Genomic DNA, 18,893 nt, shown 5'->3' with positions numbered 1-18,893 from the left:
AGTCGGTTGAGTGTCCGACTTCAGCTCAGGTCATGATCTCGCAGTCCGTGAGTTCGAGTCCCACGTTGAACTCTGTACTGACAGCGCAGAGCCTGGAGCCTGCTTCAGATTCTGTGTTTCCTTCTCTCTGCCCCTCCCCCGCTTGCGCGCTCTCTCATTCTCAAAAATAAACATTAAAAATAAATAAATAAAAATAAATAAATAAAAAACAGGCAGAAGACATGAACAGACATTTCTCCAAAGACATTCAGATGGCCAACAGACACATAAAAAGATGTTCGGCATCACTTACCATCAGAGAAACACAAATCAAAACTACAATGAGATATTACCTCACGCCTGTCAGAATGGCTAAAATCAATAACACAAGAAACAACAGGTGTTGGCGAGGATGTGGAGAAAGGGAACCCCTCTTACACTGTTGGTGGGGATACAAACTGGTGCAGCCACTCTTGAAAATAGTATGGAAGTTCCACAAAAGGTTAAAAATAGAACTACCCTATGATCCAACAACTGCACTACTAGGCATTTTCCGAAAAAACACAAAAATACTAACTCGAAGACATACATTCACCCCAGTATTTGCAGCAGCACTATCTACAATAGCCAAATTACTGAAAAAGCCCAAATGTCCATGACTGATGAATGGATAAAGAAGTTGTGGTTTATATATACAATGGGATATTCCTGGGCCATAAAAATGAATGAAACCTTGCCATTTGCAATGACATGAATAGAGCTAGAGAGTATTATGCTAAGCGAAGTCAGTCAGTCAGAGGAAGACAAATACCGTATGATTTCACTCATATGTGGAATTTTCTAAACAAAACAAATGATCATAGGGGAATAAAAGCGAGAGGCAAACCAAGAAACAGACTCTTAACTACAGAGAACAAGTTGATGGTTACTAGGAGATGGATGGGGGGGACGGGCTAAATAGGTGACGGGAGTGCACGTGCTGTGATGAGTCCCGGGTTTTATATATAAGTGCTGAATCACTGAATTGTACACATAAAACTAGTATTACACTGTATGTTAACTGGAATTTAAATAAAAACTATAAAAAATCAAAATTTAAAAGACCATACAGCACCTGTCTGAGTAGTGTAAGTTGTAAATGTATTAGCAACTATTTTTCCCTGTTTTCCTTCAAAATCTTCATCTCCTTCTTCTTCAGAGGAAGAGCTAAAGTGTTCTTCAACAAGTTTTTTGGCTGCAGCTTGATTGGCCTTCTTGATTTCCTCAAACTTCCTTTGAGACATTAGCTCTGTTTAAAAGAAAAAAAATTAGTTTCATTTCTTCAAAACAATCTCTAAAAGCACAGATTTAAAAGTCACTCTTGGAGCATTCTGTTTTGCTTTATGCACAAAAAAAGTATTTTCAAGTTTCTTGTCATATAACTAAAGAGAATACCACCATTGGGGCATTTGGGTGGCTGAGTCAGTTGAGCAAGCCACTCTTGATCTCGGCCTAGGTCATGATCCCAGAGTCATGGGATCTAGCCCTGCATCAGGCTCCTCGCTGAGCATGGACCCTGCTTAAGATTCTCTCTCCCTCTGCCCCTCTCCCTCCAATTCACACTCATGTACTCTCTCTCTCAAATAAAAAATAAAATATTAAAAAAAAAGAGAATACTACAATGAAAACTTTCACTTTTGTTAAATATCCTAAATGCAGCAAATTGTTCTAGAAACAGAGTGACTAACAAATCGATTAAAAAATTATAAAGATATGATAAAAGCATCAAAAAACTGTAATAAATCCCAAAATAAGGACATTAAAAAATTAAAAATGGGATGTTTAAAAACAAATCATACACAGTGATTTTTAAGAGGTGGGAATCATGCCAACTGGGAACACATCAGAATCAGTTAAAATGGATGCTTTCTCAAACAATCCTCTTCCACACTACAGCCCAGCCTTACCTAGCCCACCGAAGATTTTGCACAAACAATATTCACTGCATACCTGTTATTTTATCATCTGTTCTTAGAAAGCTCAAGGACATTTTGCCTTTATTAAAATGTGGTCACAAAATATATATATTTAACATTAATCCACCCGAATGTTGCCAATACAGAAAATGTGGTTCTTACAACAGCTTCATTCCAAAAAGAAATGTTAAATAAATTTATCAGTTCTTCCACTATTCTATCGCTGACTATACTTCTCATTTTGTTACTTGGTTAAATAATAACACAAAAAGAATTAGATTACTTCATAGTGTATTCCCAACTACTTAAGGGCAAGGACCAGGGGAAATTTCTTTAAGCACTAAGTAACTATTAATAAAGTCTTATGGACAACAACCACAGTTTTAGGAAATAAGTCCCAAACATACTGAATTGATATGAACTTATTAATGTCCATATTGAGAGGATTTTAATTTTACTTATTTAAAATTATGAATCACTAATTTAAAATTAAACTTTATGCTTGAAACTGATGAGCCCCTACCAGGATAAACTTTCTTAATCTGGGTTGTGTATGTGTACTTAATGGTGTTTTATCTTTTGTTCCCTCATTAAATCAAAATTTACATTTTAAAGCCAGTTTAGGTGGGGATTATTTCAGTATTTCAAATAAAACTGAAAGAAATGTATACAGTGCCTTTATAAGAATCTTTGTGTATTAGGAAAAAAGTAATGGCTATGAGCTATATGACCCAAAACTTGATGTGCAATAAGAGAGATGATAAATGTCATTAATTTTGGGAAAAGACCACTTAAGGATCCTTTTTTAATTTATTTTTTTAATAAGTTTATTTATTTATTTTGAGAGAGACAGAGATAGCACACATAGGGAAGGGGGAGAGAGAGAATCCCAAGCAGGCTGCCTGTTCGGAGCCCAGTGCGGGGCTCGAACTCATGAAACCACAAGATCATGACCTGAGCTGAAACCAAGAGTCAGTCGCTTAACCGACTGAGCCACCCAGGCACCCCAAGGATACATTTTTTAAGGCTGAATTAGAAGATATAATAAAAACGTCCATAACCCGATCAAGGTATCCACATAAGATCCTCTCAAGGAAAGGTGACAAAAAAAACTTCCTATATATATTATTTCTTACAGTCAAATCTCATATATACAGGTGAAGAATGCTTGCTTTTCTACTATCCACAAAGTCCAAGAAACATTACCAAAACTGTTCTTGGTCTCCAACTTACACATTTCACCACCACCACTATCATAAACTCCTAAGGACTACCAGAGGGGAGGGGATAGGGGAATGGGTGAAAGAGATAACAGGGATTAAGGAGGGCACTTGTGATGAGCACCGGGTGTTGTATGGAACTGAATCACTATATTGTACACCTGAAACTAACATAACATTGTATGTTAACTATTAACTATACTGGAATTAAAATAAACTCAGTAACTGCAAGCTATGAGAATAACTTTAAAAGTAGCTCAGGAAAGGGGCACCTGGGTGGCTCAAACAACTGACTTCAGCTCAGGTCATGATCTCACGGTTCACAAGTTTGAGCCAGGCGTCAGGGTCTGTGCAGACAGCTCAGAGCCTGGAGCCTGCATGGGATTCTGTGTCTCCCTCTCTCTCTGCCCCTCCCCTGCTCACGCGCGGGCGTGCATGCTCTCTCTCTCTCTCTCTCTTAAAAATAAATATTTTTTTAAAATTTTTTTAAAAAGTAGCTTAGGAAAAAAAGCACTCAAGCTTAACTTGCTCCTCCCTCAAAAAATATATTCTGAAAAATAAATTCCAAACATAAAAGTGAAATGATTTGGGGGATTATTTCTTTAGCTTCATGCAATCCTCCATTAGCATGGACAATTCAGTTGCCTGTGTGTTCTCAGGCTCCACTCAAACAGCCTTGGATGAAGGATACTGACATTCCAGGTGCGGCCACATCAGACATCCGGAAAAGGACATGAAATTTGTGAATAGCAACCAAAGTTGAGGAAAACACCTCAAGCTCAAGTGCTTACGGGGCATAGACCATTTAAGTTACTAAACTAAGGCAATCTTGCAAAGGTGGAAAATGACAACTGCCCCCAAGGTAGGAGAGACCACGTGAAATGGAGTGCCTAAACGGAATTTCTGCAAGTTGACTGCTACCATGAACAAAGGTAATGAAGCCACACGACCCTATTTTACAAGAAAACTTATTAACCAGATTTTTATGAAATTTTTAAAAAGAAAAACAAAAAAATCTGCTGGCAACCAATTCAGATTTAAAGGACTGTGTTAACCAAACCAAATAGGCTAAATCAGAACCCCGGACCACAGTTTGCAACTTTTGGTCTAGGGATTCAGTAGGCAAAAACGAATAAAGAAAAGAACACCGGACAAAGAGGAGACGCTGATTAACGTCAATTAAAATTAAAGTTATGCTGGGAATCTGCCTAGAATGCCGAAATGAGTAGCTTCCTTGCAGAGTTTGAGATGTAGGGGCAATAATAAACTCGAAGGAGAAGAAAATCAGTGAACGAGAGCAAGGGCAGGGAGGCAGTTCTGGGCAGTAAGTGCCTTAATAGGTATCCAGGTGAAACCGAGGACGGAGTGTTTCTCACCACAGGCTACGGAGGTCTGCAGTGCCTCTGATCCCGCGGGGCTGCGCCCGGCCGAACTACCTGCAGCCGCAGGGGTCGCGGCTCCTCTGGGGCTGGGGCCAGGACCCACAGCGCCCACTGACCCCTTCTCTCGCCCCCCTCCGGCGCCGCGAAGATGGAGTCCATTTCCCGAAGAGGGGGCCGCAGTGGCCCGTCCTCGGGCTCGGCCTCGGCCACCGGCCACCTGGCGCCAGGAAGCTTCCATCCCTGCAGAGGAAGGGGGAAAAAAAATAAGTGGAAGGAGAGTGAGCGCAGCGGGTGCCGAGGCGGGGAAAGGGGCAGTGGGGGAAGCCAGTGCGAGGAGCAGAATGAGGAGGGTCCCCGCGGGGCGAGGACCTGGTGTGAGAAGGTCGCGGCCCTGTCACTAGGAGGGCCAGTCCCCGCTAAGCCCAGGTTTAGGAGATGGACCAGGGAGAGAGAGGACTAGACAGAGAAATGGACCTCAGGGCAAGGAGCATCCAGTACCGCAGAGGGAGAGCCCGGGAGAAGGGAAGCGCCTCCTCAGCCTCAGAGGGAGCGTAGTGCGGATAAAAGTACAGACTGACCCCTCGGCTCCCGCGGGAGACCAACTGTAGTAGCGGACCCCTAGGAAAGCTACGTCTCCTTACCGACGGCGCCCGCCCCGGGCGACTACAACTCCCAGAAGCCCAGATCGACTGCCCGCAGAACGCGTGGCATCACTGGCCACTTCCTTATCCGGGAGCGTTTCTGGGAGGGAGAGTTGCTCAAAGCGCGTGCGCTGACTTGCACCGAGCCTTCGGAAACTACAATTCCCGGCGTGCTCTGGGGCTTGGGTGGGATCGTCGCCCAGAGAGGGCGGAAGATTGGGAGGTGGGCGGGCCCTAAGTGCTCTCAACTCCAGAGGATACTAAGGCTTCCCCAACGGTACCTTAAACCCAGTTGGGTATCAGGGTTCTGTCAGAATGGCTGTAATTGACTATTCTCCAGCCTTAGCCTTGACTCCGCGCTTTCAGGTGGCAGGAGAATTCTCACTGACGGAAATAAACAATGAAAACACTTGGGCGTAGAGGAAGAAGGAAGGAAAGCTGGGAGTATTGAGAGAAAGTGGATGGAATACAGACAAGCGCCCTTCTGAGTTGCTATAGCGATATAAAGGATAAGTCTCACAGTTTTTTATAGTTTATAGTTTACAGTAAGGTCCTGAGGGAGGCTGATTTTTACCTTCATGACAACTCCCTAAAGTAGATTTTATTAAGGAAAGTAATTGAAAGCCATGACCTGACTTTGCTGACTTTTCCAGTAAGATATACTGCGCTGAGCGCTGAACAGGGAGCCTGCTTGGGATTCTCTCTTTCCCTCTTTCTCTGCCCCTCTCTCCACTCTCAAAATAAATAAACATTAAAAAAAGATAAACTTCAAAAAATTGGGGGTCTGACTGGGATTGAGGAATATGTTGATTGCTGTTTGGAACTACTGTCTTTATACAACTCTTCAACCTCAATTCTCTACATTAATAATAAATACCTAATGTTTAAATGGCATTTGTTAAGTTGCAGACACTATTCAAAGTGTCTTAATATATATGTATTAATGAATTCTTCACAATAACCCTATTTATTCCCAGTTTACACCTGAAAACACTGAGGCACAGAGAGGTTAAGTAATCTGCCTTTGCTGATAGAACTAGATATTGTTATCATGATTACCATTTTTTAAATTAGGAAACAAACACAAAATTTTCTTATTCAAAATCCTAGCAGAATCAAAATCGCAACAGAGTAGTGTGATTCCTGACCTATATTCTTAAACACCATGCCATATGATTACTGTATAAATGTATTTAATGTTTACATAGAAATTCCAGTTACTTTTAGAGGGCCTAATCAAGTGAAAAAATCCTCACATAATGAGAATTTTTCCCCTGCCATATGACAAAATAAAAATTTATAATCATAATTATTTTGGAATCAGAATCATATGTGTTATCTGTGTTAGGAAACTATTACAGAATGATAGTAAAGTTTTGCAGTGAAGAATTGTATACCATGTGGAAGCATATGTCAGTTGAGAACCTGTTTACAAAGTGACCATTGCTGTTATTTTTACTTTGGAATTTCAGATAATATTTGGGAGAAACAAGATTTTTGTGTGTGTTTATGGGAAACATAATTAAAAATTATAATAAATATAATTAAAATTATATTATTTAGTATATATCCTATGTATTAAATTATTAATTTATTATCATATTATGTTATTATATAGTATATATTAAATTATTATATAATAAATATAATTAAATACAATTAAAATTATAAAGATCAATAACTATAATTGTGCAGGTCCAATTAATTTTAATTATTGGAAATAGTACCCAGAAGAATAGCTAAAAAGAGGCTGACAATACAAAGTGTTGGCAACAATGTGGAGTAACTGGAACTCTCATACTTACTGGTGGAAGTGGAAATTGGTTGAAACCCTTTCAAAAAATGTTTGGCAATATCTACTAAAATATGACTTAGTACTATAATACCATAACCAAACAATTCCACTTCTGTATATACCCCTAAAAGATATGAGTGCATATGTCCAGAAAACTCACATTTAGAGCAGCTTTATTCATAGCAACCAAAAGCTAGAAACAACCCTAATGTCCAGAATAGAAAAATAAATGTGGTGTAGTCATATAATGGACACACACACAAATGTGTGTGTGTATGTGTGTATATATATATGTGTGTGTGTGTGTATACATATACACACACACACATATATGAATATAACATGAATATATATGAATATATACACACACACATATATATATGAATATAACATGAATATATATGAATACACACACACACACATATATGAATATAACATGATGGGTGATCTCAAAGATATCATATTAAGCAAAAGAAGCCAGACACAGGAGAGTACTTACGTGTGGTTCCAATTTCATAAAGTTTCTGAACTAGAAATAGAAGCCAAATTAGTGATTATCTCTGATGGGGGTAGAAGGATTTTAACTGAGAAGAGGAGTGAGGTAGCCACCTAAGTGGTGGAAAACTTCTATCTTGATCTGGGTGGTAGTTTCATGTGTGTGTATACATATAAAAACAAAAAATATATACATTTATGATTTGTGCAATTTATGATATGTGTGATACTCCTCAATTCTGAAAAGAATTATAAAATATAGAAAAAATAAGATATCTGAATACGTCTATTGTCCAGCCCCTTGAAAAATGTGATTTAATTATATTTATTTGTCCATTACTGGTACATTATCCTGATGTGGATTCTTTTTGCCAGAGTACCCATACAGAACCCCCCAAATACATTTATCCTTGACAGATACATATATCTTTACGTAAACACTATGCCAGTTATCAATTTATTGCCTCTCAACTCCAATTCACCCTTCAATATATGCTCTATAATAATGGACAGCACTCTTTTAAGCACCTCGTCTGAGAGCACCACCTTAAGTTTTCTCAGCAGAGGGCGCTGGAGAGACATCGTGGGAAAGAACTTTTCCGGTGTTTCCTGCTACCGCACGTTGGGTCAGCAACCTTGCAGTCTCTGCCTGGCCTGCAGTTAACCTTCAAAACAGACTCAACATGGAAACTGGCCCAGGGCCCCCTGCTCGCTCTCTCTTAAATTAAAAACAAAATTTTTTTAAGGAAATTAAGGATACGACATAAAGTGCAAAATATACCAGCCAAAATAAGTAAAAAAGATTTTCTGCCATACATAGGGCAGAGGAAAACTAGAATATTAATAATCAGGTTGTTTCCATAGTCACATTAAAATAACTTTCAAAATATAACTTTAGGGGACTTATTCTTTTTTTCCTTTAGTTAGTAATATTCAGAATTGAATGATAAAAATAGCACTGTATAATGTAAATTTTATGAAAATGAAACTAAAAATTTTTTTGACTTTATCATTTTACTTTGTCGAGGAAAACCACAAGAGAAACAAAAATCAAACAAACATTTATTCATATTTAATGTAAACTTTTCAAATATTCAGCTTAATAATCCATCCATCAATCAATAATTGAGTCTAGCAGATATCTAATACTATCAGGCACTGGACATAATGTACTCAGAGATGAGAGAGATTCACGATAGGTAAAGTACCAGGATTAGAATGAAGAGACTCATGAAGACGCCAGGGGCAGAGTTAGATTTGGATAGAATGGAAAGATGCAATCTGAGTGGTAAGCCAAGGTTTAGAAGAAAAAATAAACATGGCACGTGTTTGAACCAGAAAAGAGAAAATTCCGTTGAATCCCAAGGCAAAGGTCATAAAGAAAGTTGGAGAGCATCTTGAAAACAGAAGTAGAAAAATTCGTTCTCAATGATGGCACTAAGTAATCACTATGAGGTTCAAGAAAGGGGAAACAATATCCTAAAAGGAAGCCTTAGGTTTTTTTTTTTTTTTTATCTGATTTTGCTTCTGAAAGATCACAGTGGCAACTCCGTGGAAATGGACTGTTGAGGTAAGAAGAGTAAAAGTGGAATTAGATGCTGGGTAACAGGCTACTGTAGGAATCTAGGTGAAAGACGGTAGTTTAGATGAGCAATGGATGTGACAGATTACCCTCACACTCGGGGTATATCTTGAAGGTTGAGCTCACAACATTCACTGACAGCTTAGATAAGAGGTATGAGATTAAGAGTCAAGAAAATAAGACTCAAAGTTTTTCACCAGAGGAACTGGGTCAATGGTAGTGTCATTTTCTGACATAGAGAGGACAGGGAAAGAAACAGGCTTGAGAAAAAAGTCATGAGTTCTGCCTAGGACACATCAAATTCTCACTATAAACAAACAAACAAACAAACAAGATCACCAGCTTGCACAACAATGCTTCTGGCACTAGATGTATAGCTTCTTCCAAACAAAACAATTCAATTTGCAGAATTGACATTTAACTCAGTTCTGACACTTAACTCAGTTCTGACACTAACTTCCTGGAGAGTACAGACCCCATAGGTTAAGGGCTCAGTCCCCCAAAACTGCCCTCACACACATTTCATATGCCCAGTCACAAGTCTCATGTTGTCACATGTGCTACTAGCCAACTAGTTATAAATCATGTCCCCTCCTCGTGTTCTATAATTTTCTAGAATGGCTCACAGGAGCCAGAGACAGAGTTTACTTTTTCTTACTGATTTATCATAAATGATACAACTCAGGACCAAGCACATGGAAGATATTCATAGGACAAGGAATGTGGGAAGGGGTAAGGAGCTTCCATAACTCTGAGGGCACTACCCTCCCAGTACCTCAATGTGTTTAGCAAGTCAGAAGCCCTCCAAACCCCTTGGGTTAAGGATTTTTTATTGGAGCCTCATTATATAAGCCTAATGGATTAGATCATTGGGTGTTAGTGATTGACTCTACCTGCAGTCCCTCTCCCCTTCCCAAGGTCAGGGGTTAGGGCTGAAAGTTCCAATTATCTAATCCCATGGTTTATTCCCCTGGCAACCAGCCCCCATCCTTAGGGGCTTTCCAAAAGTTACCTCATCAACAGAAACTCAGATGTGGTTGAAAGAGGCATGTTATGAAAAACAAAAAAAATGCTTTTTAAATTTTTTTCACTCTGGAGCTGGCTTCAGGAGTCAGTGACAAAAACCAAATCTTAAAAAAGATATTCCTATAGCTCTTATCACTTAGGGAACTACAACGGTTTTAGGAGCTTGGGCCAGGAATCAGAAACAAAGACCAAAATTTATATTTCTTATTAAAGTACATTTAGCAAAGAAAATACCATGTGCCCAGTTCGATATACAAGTCTGGAGTTCAGAGGAGAGGCTGCAGATACAAATTTGGGAGTTTTCAGCACATAGATGTTGTAAAATGCTATGGGATATGTGAGTTCACTTAGGGAGTGATTATGGTGGCCACGGGACACTTTGGCCTTTAAAGATTCAATGAGGAGGGGAACCAAGGGAGATGGAAATCCAGTCAGAGAAGTGACTGGAAGCCAAGTATCTCGAAAGGCAAGTGAAGAAAAGCATTTCCAGAAAGGAAGTGATCATTTCTACCTAATACCACTGAGAGATCCGGTGAGTTTTGGACTCAGGACTGACCACAAGATTTGGCAAAGCAGGGGTCATTGATATTGGTCACCTTGACAAGAGATTTCAGTGGAGCGATAGCAGCAAAACTTCATCGTGTCAGGTTCAAGGAAGAACAGAGAGAGAGGAACTCTCTCCGTTGGCAAAGACAAATTCTACAGAAGTTTTACGGTCAAGGAGAGCAGAATGCGGTGTTGGCTGGAAGCAGATACAGGGCCAAGCATCAGGCAGATGTTCTTTTAAGATTTGAGCCATTGCACATTGAAGGGGACAATCCAAAGGGGGTGAGAAGATGGTAAAGCATGATGGGGGGGGCGGCAAGGCAAGGGGGAGATGATTGTAACAACAAAGTCCTTGAGTACAAGAGAGGGTCTAGAAACCTGTGCACAAGTAGAAGATACAGTTTCCCAGACAGGAACTTAGGGTGCTTGTCCATTGTAAGAGACTTGTCTCAGACATTCTTCAGGCTTGCTCCCATGCCCGATGCTGTGGTGGCAAGACCCTAACGTGTGCGGTCTCAGTGCACTACTTGGGGCATGAGACTCTTTTAGAGGCTAGGGACTCCAGGTCTAGGATCCAGCCTTCCCCATGTTCAACTTGGTTGTTTCCTTTGAGGGCCTACTATAGCCTTGGGGAGCACCCAAGGAACCAACAGGTGTTTTTTTTTTCCTTCCCCCAGCTCAGAGTTAAAGTCTAGCAGAAATCCTACTTCTGAGTAAATGCAACACACTTTGTAAAATGTTCATGCCGTTCATCTGTGATCTAGTAAAAGATTCACTATTTCTCTGCATATGTTGAAAGGAAATTCTCTAAAACTAGAAGAGAAAGCCCTGGAAGTAGGGTTGACATTCAGATAGCACCTTAAAAAAAAAAAAAAAAAAAAAAGATAGGCTGGGAGCAGGATAACTCATGAGTGCATAATGGTTTCAAGAAACAACAGATTTATTTGGGCAGATATTCCAAATATGAGATATATATAAATTCAGGGGTTCCATTGCTAAAAGAAGAAGACAGGTATTTCTGCTAGACTTTAATATTATATATAATGTATATTATACACTATTATATGTTACTTATATTTATATTATTATGTATTGTATATGATATGTTATATTATTATTTTACATATATTTTATACGGAACATATCATGTATGTAATATTATATATTAATATAAAGACTATGCCGTGTCGGCCTCTCTTGCTTTTAGGTGTAACCGCACAACTACGTTTTTGCCAGTGAGATGTGAGTGGAAATGAAAGTGTCCTAAAGGAAAGAAATGTCCTCCCCCTTTCTCATTCCAGATGCCTAATGTGTAAACAGGATGGCAGAAGCTGAATTAGCCATCTCAGACCATGAGGCGATCTTGGGAGAGGAGACCTACAGGATGAAAGGCAGATCTGTTGAGACATCCAGATAGGAGCTAGTATCCCGGAGAACTTCTCTGAGAAATGTCATGGCAGGCCTGTCCTGCTTCTATCTGGACTTCAGCATGAGAAGTAAATATAGATCAATCATGTTTAAACGACAGTTCCTGAATTCTTCTAAGCCGTTACTATCCTCTGCTTGCATCTGAACCCACAATACACAAATAATCCAGTTTTGTGAGGGAAAGCTGATAATTCGATTTCAATAAATTTTCTACAGACCTTTAATCAAAAGTCATTACAAGAATTTGAAAAACATTCCAACAGAAGTGAGATGGCTGTCAGAGAATACAATCATCAGCTTAAAAGAGGTGATAAATTTTTAATTCCTTGAGGCTTTTGAAAGTGCTTAGATATTATTCCGTTAGATATTACTCAGATGAGCTGAGCAATAGTTAACTTGACATCTGAAGATCCTTTCCAGGCTTGTTATTGGAATATTCTGTTGTGTTTGTTTTTCCAGGGTTGGCATCAAGACTATGATACTAGAGGGGCACCTCAGCGGCGCAGTCGGTGAAGCGTCCGACTTCGACTCAGGTCACGATCTCACCACTCATGAGTTCAAGCCCCGCGTCGGGCTCTGTGCTGACAGCTCGGAGCCTGGAGCCCGTTTCAGATTCAGTCTCTGTCCCTCCCCTGCTCTCATCTGTCTGTCTGTCTGTCTCTCTCTCTCTAAAATAAATAAAACATTAAAAAAAACCAAAACCATGATACTAGAAACATGTTAGTTCCTAATATGGCGTGACAGTGTGCCAAACAGTGCCTAATGCTTCTAAAGTTAGTAGGAGCCTTCATTTCCACAATTACTGCCTTCTCTTGAAGAGAAAAATAAAATCTGAGAAACCCTAGTTCTGAGGAGATTCAAGGCACCTTACAAAACATTACAAACATCCTTGCCACTTACAGGTGATCTAGAAAAAGACTCACTATTTCTCTGAATGTGCTGAAAGAAAATCTTCTAAAAACTAGAAGCAACTCCTGCAAATGAGGTTGACATTCATATATCACTTTTTAAAAATGATGGAACCATCTGGCAACAAGGTGATTCATTATCACAGTTTGCTCTCAAGAAATAACAGGCAACCACTCCAAATAAGCTATTTTTCATTCCTAGTGACAGCACTGTGAGGAGTTATACTCTTAATGTTTTGTATGAAGAGACTTCCAGAACCTCCACCATTACACATTTTTCCCTCCCCTTTCCCATTACGTGATTTTCCTCATCTCTGCCTAGTTTAAAGTGAGTTCGTTCCTCTTCCAAGCAATCCTACTTATTCTCTGAAAGAGAGCTTATTTTTTTTCCAAATTGCCAGTGGTGGTCCATTAATTAATCACGATATCAATTTAGTAATTTGCAACAAGCATTTTTTCAAAAGAACTAAAATAGAATAGATAAAAGAGAAAGTCCTTGAGTACATTGCACGTTATAAGGGGAAGTATTCTTTTCTGAAAGGTTTGTTACAGCTATGTGTTTTCTAGATCGCAATCAAAATGCATGTTATATGGGTCATTTATTATGGGTCATAATCAAGGAAGTTTGAACAGACTGCCCTGGAAACAGTTGCCCTCATTATCGCACCTGACCTTTCTCAGCTCAGAAATATTTTTTCTTTGCCTCAACATTCTGCTTAAATTACACTTCTAAGAATCATTTGTTCCCCAATGGGAATAGCCTTCCTTTGGTACCATGTTGTCATGTGTCTTACAAGTGCAGCACTCAGGGAAGTCCAATCAGTGAAGCAAAATCCGAAGCTGCTGGATCTCTCTGTTTTTCTTACGTTTGGCTTTAGGAGTAGATGATGAGCTTTGAGGCCTCTTTGCACAGTAAGACTAGATATTCCTTTTCTCTTAGTCCTCAGAGACAAGTATGGGAATAATCAGCCTCTGAAGGAACTTTATAGATGAATTAGTCAATGTTAAGTCTTTCCATTCTCTTAATAATCATCTAGGTATCTTTACTGTTGCTGTTGCTGTTTTTTTAAGCCATTTCTCCCAGCCTTTGTCTTTCTGTACTGGAGTCCTGTGTTCTCTCCCGCACCACCATTAATCCATGTGTCACCTTTTCACTCATTCTCCAGACCCCACCCAGCTCTAATAAAATATATTCAGGGTTCATTAAACAGAAGAGCACACAATTTCCTAAGTTTGGATGCTCATGATTTTCTACAAAGGCAGGAAAATTTCTTCTTAAAACTTCCTAACGAAACCCAAACTTTTCGTGATTTTTTTTGTAAGTACTCCCTGGAACATTACAGGCTATAAAACTCCTTATCTAGGCCTTTACTGTATTCTTTACTGTATTTGATTGCTTAAAGACAATTACTTAAAAGTTATAATTTGAATTATTTTACTTGGGGTACTCCAGTGGAACTTATCTATACTGAAGCTCATCCATTGATTTTAAGATCATATTTAAACATGTTAGGTGTAACTGGTCCCATCAGGATCAGTAAGCCAAGAATCTATTCAACCTTACCACTTGTTGTATGATCTTACTCTAAATGTCATATATAATTGAAACAATAGTAAGCATCCTTATGATAAATTTTTGGAAGTTCAAATAAGTGATATTTACTTATTTCCTTTGTCCACAAACCTATTTATAGCTCAACTAGGTGATTTAGTTATGGCTTCCTGTTCTCAAGGACCATTTAATTTGAAGAGCGTGATCTTAACCGGACTCAGAGAGCAAACTCTCAATCCACATGGTCAATACCTTTGGCATACTATATTTGATTGCAGATAAGTGTTTGAAATATGGTTAAGCTATATTATGTATTTTTAAAAAAAAATTTTTTAACGTTTATTTATTTTTGAGACAGAGAGAGACAGAGCATGAACGGGGGAGGGTCAGAGAGAGAGGGAGACACAGAATCTGAAGCAGGCTCCAGGCTCTGAGCAGTCAGCACAGAGCCCGATGCGGGGCTCGAACTCACGGACCGTGAGATCGTGACCTGAGCCGAAGTCGGACGTTTAACCGACTGAGCCACCAGGCGCCCTATATTATGTATTTTTAGATCCTTTGTGATTTATTTTTGACCATCCTTTCTGAGCTGCAAAGAAGCAAAGTCTTTCTGGTTTGGCATGGAGGCCAGAAGAGCAGTCTCCCTCGCCAGCTAAGAGATAGAAATGAAACTAGGTCACTGGTGTTAAACCAAGAGGTCTATGTTAAGAGATTTAGTACCAAAATGTGAAAAAAGAATTTCTAAAAAGGGAGGAAATAGCCATTATTGCAGTTCAGTAAAAAACAACTCTCAGTTTTCTGTCACCAAAGAGTCTTGCCTCTCTTTAATCAAAAAGTTTCGAATGCCCAATTATTTTAGATGTAAAAATAAAAGAAATATAATTGAAGTAAATTTCATATTACATTATTGTGGTATGCTTCCGTAGTAATTTTATATATTTTGTGCTCTTTGGGCATTTTGAAATTATATCTGAATGGAACAATGGAAATATCTGTAATGTAAATCTATTGATTATCAGTATTTTTGGCAAATGAAGGAACTAGGGATGGTGACTTATTACATTCAAAAATGAATGGAAAAAAAATACATCTGTGTTCTAGAGACTCCTGATAATGGTAGGCAAATGTTCATCCCTTGTGCCCTGAGTGGCTGGCTCATTGGTCCCCCTTTCTGCAGAGAGAAAGCAATGAGACCACTGAAGGAAAGCATGGAACATCATGGATTTTGGTGCCATAACAGTACTGTGCTCCTGGGCATCATCAATCTTTGTGACAAACCCAGGAAACAGGCTCCATGATCTCTAAAGAACTAACTCAAGTAGCTTTTTGGACCACATCCAACTAGCTAAAGCTCAACCCAGATAAAACAAAAATGAATCTAACTAAAAAGAGAAATTGGCAATCTGACAAGAAATCCAATATCAACTCTTTTTAAGGGCCAACATTGTCAGGCCGATGAGTAATTTTGTGGTAAATTGCTATTTTCAGAACCCCAAAGGAATCCATTGGTGAAAAATGCATTCTTTCACCTCTAACTCATCAGGAAACCAAGAGCCAGACATGAAATGTAATTCTAGAAGATATTGTCTCGAATTTACTCAATATGCAGTCTGACTAGCTTAAAGTGGAAACATACAGGTAACAGACATGTTATCACCAAGTAGAACCCCATAAAGCACTCAACTTGGTCTGTGTAGAGAGCAATCAAGGGCAACCTCACAGTGAAGCAAACACTGAACCAAGGGTCAAAAGTCCAGGCTTTGTCACTAAACTAACTGTGTGAATTCATACTCACCTCTTCTACTCCTCTTTTCTCTTCCATTTGAAATAGTTCACATATACCAAAAATTATAGACAGAATACATGTATTTGTACCTAGGTTCATCAGATCTTAACATTTGAACTTATGTCTTTCAGATTGTTTTTAAAAATATAAAACATCACGGACTGTTGAAGTCCTCTGAATTTTTCACTCTCCCCCCACCCCCGTCTCATTCTCTCCAGCCCCACAAGTGTAAATGATGTTCCGATTTCTGCTATCGAATATTCCCATGCCTGTTATTAAACTGTGACATCAGAGGTGCAGATCCATGCACACTACTGAGTATTGTGTTGTGTGTTTGTAAATTTTGTATAGGTGATATTTTGTGCACATGAAAGTCGGCTCATGAATGCAAGGGTGAAGAGCAGGAGCCCTGAAGCCTCACTGTCCGGGTTCAAAGAGCAGTTATACCACTTCCTTCCTGTGGGCCTTGGGCAAATTACTTACACTCTCTGTGCCTCCCTTTCCTCCTCTTTTAAACAGAACACATAGTGGAACCTAACTTACAAGCTATCACGAAGATTAAATGCACTGAAATCTAGAAAGTACTTGAACAGTGCCAGCACAAACTAAACACTAGGTTAAGTGTTGGTATCTGTTACTATTCAAGCATGTTGTATGGTATTCCATTATGGGGCTATATTCCAATTCATGTATCTGGCTTCCTTTTGATGGACATTTAGGTTGTTTCCAACCTTTACCTATTATAAGCATTCTTTGACATGTCTTATGGTGCATATGTGGCCAATTTTCTGTAGTGACTATACCTAACAATGAAATTGATGGCTTTTAGATCAGCCTGACCCTGGCTTTAGCAGATATTAGCACATGGCTCTCCAACATAAGGTAAAAATTCCCACTGCTACTCCAAGTTCCTGACACTCTACACCCTCACCAACTGTAGTGTTGCCTCATCATCATTTCTGTACCTGTAAAACGAGCAGGGGTGAATTAGACGATCTCTGGAATCTTTTTGCATTTTCTATGTGCTCCAATTTCCTTTCCGTGAATTTCCTGCTTTCTTCCTTCACCTAGAGATAAACTAGTCCAGGGAATAGCAACCTTTTCTTTTGAGTCTATAGGCCTGTTGTTTGGTATTTTATATTCTGAACGGTCTATAAACAAAGGCATCCAATAATACAATTTCTGTAGTCATAAGGTAGAATATTAACCACATTGACAGTGTTTTAGCCAGGCATACTTCCAACACTGTTAAAACATATCAATAGTTTCCAAACTTTTTAAAGCAATGGATATTTTTTAATAAAAATATAAAGTGAATTTCAATATAAATGCTGCTTGCTCCTTTTTTTGTGTGTGCTTACCCCTGATACATAGCTCACAGATTGGTAAAAAGCTTCTTGTAATGTAATTGTCATTATTGCATTGGTGAGCTTTCTGAAATTAAGAAATACTAAAATGCTTCAATTTATCTTGTTGCTGTATCCATTAAATTTGCATGTTAAATTTTATTTGATCATGCTTTAATTTTAGACTGGCATATAGTTTGCTATGCTAAAATCTTCTGGAAATATTCATGTTAGGAAAAAAATGCCCATTATTGCCAAAGAGCTCTGATTTTACTACCTATAATTTCTGTGAAGAAAAATGTAGTTTCATTCAGGCTTTGGAGGTTGTGATTGTAGACCAACATTGCCACCTAATGGTAAGAAGTTTAACTATATCATATTTCAAGTTGGAAAAGTTGGGGTTTTTTAAAGATATATGCAAAACTCTGAAGTAATCCATTCCTATGGAAACATTACATTAGACTAGAGTGGGGCAGGAAATGCAGAGTAAACACTCATCAGACACACTGGCAAGACTAGCTGATTGGGCTTCTGCTCCCTCCTTGATCTGCCATCTATGAGTTCTAGAATTCTCTCTCATCTGCTCTCAGATAAGTTACTAAACAACTTCAAATTTCAACCATTTCTCCCTTGTCCTTATCTAGACCCTGTCCTAGTCTTAATATGTTAAGACAGGCAAGTGGAGTCTGGAATCAATCTAGAATAAGGGTGGTTTCTTGCATTAGCAAAAGGTGAGTTCCTGCTTTGGCATCTATCTGTACCCAGGTCAGCATCCTTACCATGAGTCTCCCAAAGCCACATATTTCCTGTCTTTTTAAAAGATTTCTGTATGAAGCCAGAATCCAGTTGTGAACCTCTGCATTGCACTCCAGGTGTCTAAAGTGGAACTTTGCCACTACCTGTCAGAGCCTCCACCTGGAAGAGTCATGGAAAAGGAATTGGCTTAGCCCTCCTGACTCAAGTCTTTGTACCAAGAATCCGCCACCTGTCCAATAGAAGCATCAGAAAGACTTACAGAGCTTTGGGTCCGAGGTCATCAAATCAGAATGGGTGTCTCTAGCCCAGATCAGACTCGATGTACCCACCCTCCTGGATGCTGTGACTGGAGCTGCTTCTCCTTGGGAACCAGACCCTGAGCCATATTTTTTTAATCTTTATTTTTGAGAGAGCGAGAGAGAGACAGAGTGTGAGTGGTGGGGGAACAGAGAGAGGGAGACACAGAATCCGAAGCAGGCTCCAGGCTCTGAGCTGT

At 39.2% G+C, this 18,893-nt stretch overlaps 1 protein-coding gene across 1 annotated transcript in view; it reads right to left on the bottom strand.

Annotated features, from left to right (window-relative positions):
- NFXL1 (nuclear transcription factor, X-box binding like 1) overlaps positions 1-5,173 on the bottom strand; it is a 73,995-nt gene extending 68,822 nt beyond the window's left edge. The window contains exons 1-3 of the mRNA XM_030313914.1: positions 5,115-5,173; positions 4,531-4,776; positions 1,094-1,267 (exon numbers count right to left, since the gene is read on the bottom strand). Of these exons, the coding sequence (XP_030169774.1) occupies positions 1,094-1,267; positions 4,531-4,774 (418 nt within the window). The 5' untranslated portion in view covers positions 4,775-4,776; positions 5,115-5,173. The remainder of the gene's footprint in view (positions 1-1,093; positions 1,268-4,530; positions 4,777-5,114) is intronic.
- Between the last annotated feature and the right edge of the window lie 13,720 nt (positions 5,174-18,893).

This window comes from Lynx canadensis, chromosome B1 (assembly GCF_007474595.2).
Source record: "Lynx canadensis isolate LIC74 chromosome B1, mLynCan4.pri.v2, whole genome shotgun sequence".
Classification (NCBI taxonomy): domain Eukaryota; kingdom Metazoa; phylum Chordata; class Mammalia; order Carnivora; family Felidae; genus Lynx; species Lynx canadensis.
Note: the sequence above shows the minus strand (reverse complement) of the source record. Positions and strands in the feature narration are given on the sequence as shown.